The following is a 7,998-nucleotide window of genomic DNA, read 5'->3' as shown; positions in this document are numbered from 1 at the left end:
GAACTTAAGGGGAACTAGTTTGATTAATATGTATTGCACGCCCACAGAGTGCTGGGCAGTCCGAGGAACCGAGTAAACTAAAAGTACAGTCTCATCCCAGAAAAAGAAACTGACTGACTCTGGGGACCCTCATTTCTTCGGAGCGCACTTTGGATTCTGATCCTCACAAATCATCAATATTTCTCAGTACTTGGACTCCCACCGAGCTCCCCAGGGCCTTCTGGAAAGCTGAAGGATGGGGCAAGGGGGCGGGGGGGGGGGGAAAGAGAGCGGAGCGGATCCGGGCGGGCTGGGGAGGTGAGACTGGAAGGGCGGGGGAGAGGGGACACCTAGGTGCGTTCCCCACTCGGTACTGCACAGAGACTCTTCCAGGAACCGCCTGGCACCCTGGGCGGTGGACTTTGGCTGCTGTGCGCCCCGTCTGCTCCTCCCCTCCCATCCCCAGCAGGCTCAGAGCTTCACTCCGGGGCGTGTCCTGCCTACCTCGGGCTCACAGTGGTCCACTCAGCCGGCTCCAGTGGCGGTGGAGCAGCGACTGGCTGCGGGAGCCGGAGCAGAGGTGGCGCGAGCCGCGCGGGGAAGCAGCGGTGGCCGCGGCAGGCACCTGTGCGGAGCAGGAGGAGCAGGGCTAGGGTGGGTGGCAGCTGCCGCTCTGAGCCGCGGAAGGAGCAGGTATCTCCCAACTGGGATCCTGCTGTTCCTGTCAACCTCCGGCTGCCTGGCAGGAAGGTAGTGCCGAGCTGGGGACACTGGTGTGGGCAAACATGTGCAGCAACAACTAGAGGCCTCGGGACAGGTTAACGTGTGGTTCCAGAGTAGAGAGGAGAAGCAAGGGGTGCCCTGGACCATGGCAGCCTCCCGCCTGGACTTCGGGGAGGTGGAAACTTTCCTGGATAGGCACCCAGAGTTGTTTGAAGATTACTTGATGCGAAAAGGAAAACAGGAACTGGTGGACAAGTGGCTACAAAGGCACACTTCTGGACAGGGGGCTTCAAGCCTGAGGCCTGCCCTGGCTGGCGCTAGCAGCTTGGCTCAGAGCAATGCTAAAGGCAGCCCTGGCATAGGTGGTGGTGCTGGACCCCAGGGCTCTGCCCACAGCCATCCCACGCCCGGTGGTGGGGAAAGTGCTGGGGTTCCCTTGAGTCCCAGTTGGGCCAGTGGCAGCCGGGGTGATGGCAGCCTGCAGCGGAGAGCTTCGCAGAAAGAGCTGAGGAAGAGCTTTGCCCGCTCCAAAGCCATCCATGTGAACAGGACCTACGATGAACAGGTGACCTCCCGGGCCCAGGAGCCCCTGAGCAGTGTCCGGAGGAGAGCCCTGCTCAGAAAGGCCAGCTCTCTGCCCCCCACCACAGCTCACATTCTAAGTGCCCTGCTGGAATCGAGGGTGAATCTGCCTCAGTATCCCCCTACGGCCATCGACTACAAATGCCACCTCAAAAAGCATAACGAGCGCCAGTTTTTCCTGGAACTGGTCAAGGACATCTCCAATGACCTTGACCTCACCAGCCTAAGCTACAAGATCCTCATCTTTGTCTGTCTCATGGTGGACGCTGACCGTTGCTCTCTCTTCTTAGTGGAAGGGGCAGCTGCTGGCAAGAAGACGTTGGTCTCCAAGTTTTTTGATGTGCACGCAGGAACCCCACTGCTCCCCTGCAGTAGCACAGAGAACTCAAATGAGGTGCAAGTCCCCTGGGGCAAAGGTATCATTGGCTATGTCGGGGAACACGGAGAAACTGTTAACATCCCGGATGCCTACCAGGTAGGACCGCTTGTCCTCGGCTCCCCAGCCCACTGGCTTGGCAGCCATGCCTTCCCTCATCCTTTGACCACCAGGACCACTTCTATTTGAACCCTTTGCAGATGTTATTTAAGTTCTTTCTTGAGTTTTGTTAGAGTGTTGTATCGTCTTTGACAGAATGGTGCTTTCCTAGCACAATGGCTTATGGGAAGTTAATATATCACTCGATAATACCACGTGGATCTCTGTCAAGATGTAGCCTTAAGATGTCTGTCTGTATGGCTTTAGAGTGGATCTGTGAACTTCTAGAAAGAGATGTAAACTCCAGAATCTCAGTGTTATCGTGAAGAAAATGGGTGTTTTGTGTCTCTGGTGTCTGTGGGGGATGGGGGTGGAGAGGCGGGGTGGGGGGTGAGGGTGGGAAATAGCGATTTTCATGTTGTAGTTCAAGGTTGGAAGGGGAACAGGGGACCTAACTACATACTTGATGCCTACGGTTCCTCTAGCTTAAATTTGCTTGAGTTTCAAGGTAGGAAGACAGGGACCTGTGACTGGATCTGTGACCCATTCAGGTCTTCTTCATATCTGCCTCAGTAGAGTTTAGAGAGGTTGGACAAATAAAGGGACAAGCCACTTTCAAGCTTGGCTACAGCAGGCAGCTCTCAATAGGGGGAACCAAGTAGAGGTTTAGTTTATGAAATGCCCCCATTGGTATATTTTTAGCAACTGCCAAGGCAATGGGAGCAGTGGACACGCTAGATTCAAGTGGATAAGCAAGCCCAGCAGGCTGTTGTCTGGTTGTCCTGTCTTTTCCTTTTTACAGTGATTTGAACTTGGTATTGGATGCTGGATCTGAAAGGCAGTCAGTTCTCATTCCTTCAGTTCCTGAGTGGTGGAGCTGGGTTCCTGAGAACGGAAAGTTCTTTCTTACCCTTGGTCCCGTGGTCATCTCACGACTATATCTTGTCTCAGGGAGGCATGTGTTTCTCTAGAGTTTGGGTGCTTTTGAGAACAACTGCAAAAGTTTGTGGGAAGGACATTTATTCTCCATTCCATCTGAAAGGTTACAATTCTACACAGATCCAGGGAATGGAGCCTCAACTAAGTCTCTGAGTTTTGTGAGATGTCTGTCAGCAATGCCCCTCTAATAGCAAGCAATGCCTAAGAAGACATTTTGTTAATCTTTTGTTATTGATTAGTTAACGTTATTCTCTATATCCTTCTGAAAGACTCTGAGGATGAGCAACCTAATTATGATTTTCAATAACTACCTACCTCTGTAGTCCTAGAAAGCCATGGGAAGAAATGAAAACATTTAGTAATTGATATTTTGAAGAGTCCCTAAGATATCTGTAAAGATCACAAGTTCTTTCCCACACTTGCTACAACCCTGCTGTGTGCCCCAGCTTCAGATGTCCCTCCTGGGTTGGATGATACCTGTAGAATCTTGGACAGTGGGCTTTGTTATTGCCCTTACATTTCTTTTCATCCACAATCGGGTTTCCCCCTCCTATTTCTATGGCTCTCTCTGTAACTGTTCTCTTTGTGCTCACAGCTTTCATTTGATATTGTTCAGATATGGCACTTTGTTCAAGACCATACTTCCTGGTGTTCTCAGCTCCGTGCCTGTCTCCTTGATGCGGAGAATTGTGGCTGTGGAAGTTGTCGTGGGCAGAGTAAATCAGGTTTTCTGTGGCTGTTGCTTCCTGTGAGCTTGGCCTTTATCCTGCAGACCAAGTGTAAAGCAAGTTGCTGTTTTGTATTTGGAAGCTGCCTTGGGAGAAGGCAGGTTTTCTTTTTCATTTCCCCCCAGGGCAGTAACAGTGGCTATAAATAAGGCAGGTTTGTTGTAGACTTGAGGATGGCAGGTGCGGTGCTCCAGGGAGCCCGAGATCCCGGTCACTTTAGTTTCAGTTGGTTTTGCTGAGAAAGGATTATTGTTGTTGTTGTTTGCTTTATCATCGGCTTCTGCTATGTATTTGTGTATTTATAGTTGTTGTGTTTTTTATTGTACTTATGATATTCTCGGATGAAATCATTTTTCCTTTTGTTTTAATGCATTATTGTCACCATTAGAGGGGTCTAAACAGAATTACTTAATTTCACAGTCTTTATTTTCCATTCCCAAAACGGGACAGATACATCTACCTGGCAACTGTTACCATGTGGACATGCGATGAGATGCTGTACCGAAGTTCCTAAGATGGTACTTTGCACAAGGCTATTACTTGAGAAATGGCAGCCGTCTGTGATGATGGTGCTGGTGGTGTTGTTCCCTTATCTGAGAATGGGCTGTGAAGTCAGGACATTTTACCAATCTAATCTCTCCCTGAGCCAAGCTTCCTCCTCAGGGTAATTGTTTTAGAATCAACATTAAATCCAGAGACTTTATAAACAAAACAATCATTCTTCTATTTTTTTAAAAAAGATTTATTTATTTACTATTTTTACAGTGCTCTAACTACACGTATGCCAGTATACCAGAAGAGGGCATTGGATCCCATTACAGATGGTTGTGAGCCACCATGTGGTTTCTGGGAATTGAACTCAGGACCTCTGGAAGAGCAGCCAGTACTCTTAACCTCTGAGTCATCTCTCTAGGTCTTCATTCTCCTATTCTTAAGAGTCTCTTAAGTGTCACCAATGGCATGCCATCATACCCGCCTAGCAAAAGCTCCATGTTTTGTTCCTTAGGCAACTTCTCCAGAGCTGGCTTGCTGCTGCCTCTTTTTCCTGTTCTAGCGTTTCCCCATTCGTCCCCTTCTCTGATCTTTGAATATATATATATATATATATATATATATATATATATATATATATATATATATATATATATATATAAAAAATGTGGTGGTGTTTTGCCTGCATGACTGTGCATCACATGTATGCAGTACTCATAGCAGCCAGAAGAGGGCGTTAGTTACCCTGGATCAGGACTTAACAGACAGTTAGTTGTGATTTGCTTTGTGGACTTCTGGAAGGGCAGTGTTTGTAACTACTGAGTCGTTTCTTCAGAACCACATCTGTCTTTTCATTATGTTGCATTTATTCTTATGTATGTAACCATCTTGAAGTCTCTGTGTAAAAATATAACCACGCTTCTCTACTCTTTATACATCTGTATAGTTAAAGGTGTGTCTTGCTCAGATTCAGTTAGTACCCTTTTATTTTTCTTCGGGAGAGTGAAATTTTATCACACAGAGTTTCAGATTTTAATTATTGGGTAATTAGGTTAATGGTCTTAATCATTTGGGGGCTTCTTTGAGCAAGAACAAGGCATTAAAGACACTTATGCAATTATGATAATGAATATCGCATCCTGAAGTCAAGGGTAGAATATTTAATGAGACACTAAAGTTGAATAGGAGTTTGGCAGCAAAAATAAATCTCTTTTGCTTTCTCCATTTTGAATTGCATTTCTTAATTGGTCCTAGAAAACAGGATTGAAATTAGAAAAAAAAAATAAAGAATTGCAAATGGAAAAAATATATTCCTTTCAGGTATCCAGTTTGATCATGGTGAATGCAATTTCCCTTTCTTCCCTGACAGTTATCAGTTATTAAACAGCCCAGTTTAATATAGTAATGAATAAATTGCCCTGGAGATGTTGCAAATAAGAGCACTTAGGTAACAGGTGCTCTCTTTGAGATTATTCCAAACACCCAGAATATAGCACTTTAGCCGTTAATAGAAAGTGCAAGATGAGCTTGTGTTGGTGTTGCTAATGACGATACAGGTGTCTGATGGGCTTGGGTTTGAAAAGCAGCAGGCTGCTTTGTTAGGTGACTGAGAGGAGGGGTGGGATGACGCAGGAGAGTCGCAGGTGTGCTAGGCTTTCAGAAGACCAGATCTGTTGACACAACAGAGTCACTAATTCCACAGGTCAGATCCAACAGATACAGAGAGCCCATTATACTTGCTGGTATAGAAAGGTAAGAGGTCACACTTCCTGCCCCCCACCCCCACCCCCAAGCCCCTAGTGCTTACAGTTAAGAGCTAAGAACTCTCTACCACATTAGGCTCAAATGGCCAAGCTGGGTGGTGCCCTTCTAGAAACAATCGGTCACTATGGAGCATGTGGTGGGAGAGTCCCTGAAGGAGGTGCCATGCCAGCTGTTAAAAGAAGGTCACATTTCCTTGCTGGATCGTTGTGAGGCTGGCGGGAGTGTTTTCGGTAGTACAAAATGGCTTCTGAGAGAGTGGAAAGCAAGCACAGGATGTGTAGGGGTGAGAAGGACTGTTTTAACTCAGCTAAAAAAAAAAAAAAAAACAATGGCATTGCAACAGTGAGCCACAAGAAGCCGCCTCGAATGATCAAAATGGCACGTTGGCTGACTGGGTGGCAGAGACTGAGTAGAACAGAGGAAGGCTTGAAGCTGTGGGAGTAACCGAGTCTGTAATGATGGCCTGGTGGAGCCGCAATGAATGACAGAGCTAAAGCAGAGACAGGAGGAGTGGCGGCAGGGAACAGATGGATGTTGCCCTGTAGGTGAGAATTTGGGTGAGGGGGAGATTAAGTCAAGGGTGATTCGGAGACTGTAAGTGTGAGAGATATGGAGAGGGTTGACAGCTTTATCAGAACACAGGAAGCATCAGGGTGTGCTGGCAATTGCTCTAAGTTTGGGGCTATGTACTGCCTCTGAGGCCAGCCTGGGCTACCCTTTCTCAAAAGAAAACAAATCAAACAAGCAAATAAGACCCCAGTTGGAGTGAGGAGCCAGGTTAACGAAAAGTGTTGTATGCAGGACCAGCGTTGGCATTTGGGAGTCTAGGAGAAAATGATGGGCCTGAGACGTGAACTCCCTTCCCAAGAGTCTGCCCTCCAGACCACACCCATCTCCAGACAGAAATCCTAAATGACTGCAAATTCCGGGCTGAGAAATTCTTTCTGTGTCTGGCCTGGGGTGGGAGGCCCTGGCTAACCTGCCTGCTGCCTGCTGCCTGCTGCCTCCAGCTCAGGGTGGAGAGGATCACGACCTTGCTCTATCCTGAGATGCTATGGACCACGGTGTTCTTCTCATGCTTCCACACGGATGCCACTCAAGAGCAAAGGGCTACGGCAGGTGTGGCTCATGGGCTTCTTTCCATACAGACGGCCAGGTTGCTGTGCCTATTTCCAGGGCAAAGGGGGAGTCTAGGTGGAGCCTGGGACACGGGGAAGCAAGGGTCAGGTGATCAAGAGCTAATTTGGGGCAGGAAGTGGGGAGTCAGCACGTAGCAAATCTCTGAACTCCTAGTTCAAACTCAGCTGTTCCATTGCACTTCACATACAAAACAGATTCCAAGACCAAAGTGTTAAGAATATTCACAGGGCAGTGGAGCAGCATCCGCCCCTCCCCCTACAACTGCTCTGGCCACATGCTCACGAAGCTGGCCCTGCCTGACTCTGAGTCATCCTGGGTATGAGAGGTTCAATTTTATTCCAGCCCAGTGTCTATTGCAGTCCTTCCCGTGGCCCCAGCTTCATCCTAATTAAATTATGTACCATTTTCGATGCTTGGACAGGGCCTTTCTATTTTTGTGCCTTGCTTCCTTCCTGCCAGGGATACTTTTTTCCCCCCTCCATCTTTGCCCATCCAAATCCTACTCTGCCTTTCCATAATGGAAGAAGACACAGCTGATGGCTTGTGCCAGAGAAGAGATGGAAAACAGAACAGAAGCTACACACGACGATGCATTTAAGGGTGCGCTGTGCTATCGTGGCATGTTCATTATGTATTAAATAATACTGTTCTAACATTTAGCAGTTTGTTTTCATGGAATTAATTTTTTCACCTGATTTTAATTTCTATACTTACATTTAAAGTGTCAGTCTCAGAAGGAATTGACTTGAGGCATCTAGAAAGCACACTGATAGAAGTGCTTCTATCCCTAACGAGGCCACAGAGGGTCCATGGTCTCATCATTGAGTTGTGAGGTTGACTTTAAAAGGGGTGTTGACCCTGTTCCAATGCTGTACTATAAAGGAATTCCGTGAAATTTTATTTTCAGCTCTGCACACAATGTTTTTTAAAATTTCCCCAAGCCCACCGGCAAGTTCTCTGGCCCAGAACTAGAATTGATCTTTGTGCCTGCAGCAGGAGACATTTCCTATCTCAGACCCCCCTCTTCCTAGCAGACACACGGTCATGATAAACATAAGGACAGACCGCACTTGGCTACTTGACTGAGAATGGAGCCTAGAGAAGTCCCCAGCCTACAGAGTCACAGCAAGGTGATTTAAGGTGAACTTGGCCTTCCTCCTTACCCCCGAAACTAAA

The 7,998-nt window shown here is 47.5% G+C and overlaps 1 protein-coding gene across 3 annotated transcripts in view; it reads left to right on the top strand.

Annotated features, from left to right (window-relative positions):
- The first annotated feature begins 309 nt into the window (after positions 1-309).
- Pde11a (phosphodiesterase 11A) overlaps positions 310-7,998 on the top strand; it is a 353,338-nt gene continuing 345,649 nt past the window's right edge. For 2 of the 3 annotated variants that reach the window (XM_006499454.2, XM_006499453.2), the window contains exon 1: positions 310-1,759. In XM_006499454.2, coding sequence (XP_006499517.1) covers positions 848-1,759 — 912 coding nt within the window. In that variant the 5' untranslated portion in view covers positions 310-847. The remainder of the gene's footprint in view (positions 1,760-7,998) is intronic. The other variant, NM_001081033.3, reaches the window with a different exon arrangement.

The sequence above is a fragment of the Mus musculus genome, chromosome 2 (assembly GCF_000001635.26).
Source record: "Mus musculus strain C57BL/6J chromosome 2, GRCm38.p6 C57BL/6J".
NCBI lineage: Eukaryota > Metazoa > Chordata > Mammalia > Rodentia > Muridae > Mus > Mus musculus.
The sequence above is the reverse complement of the archived record's forward strand: the minus strand, read 5'-3'. Positions and strand labels throughout refer to the sequence as shown.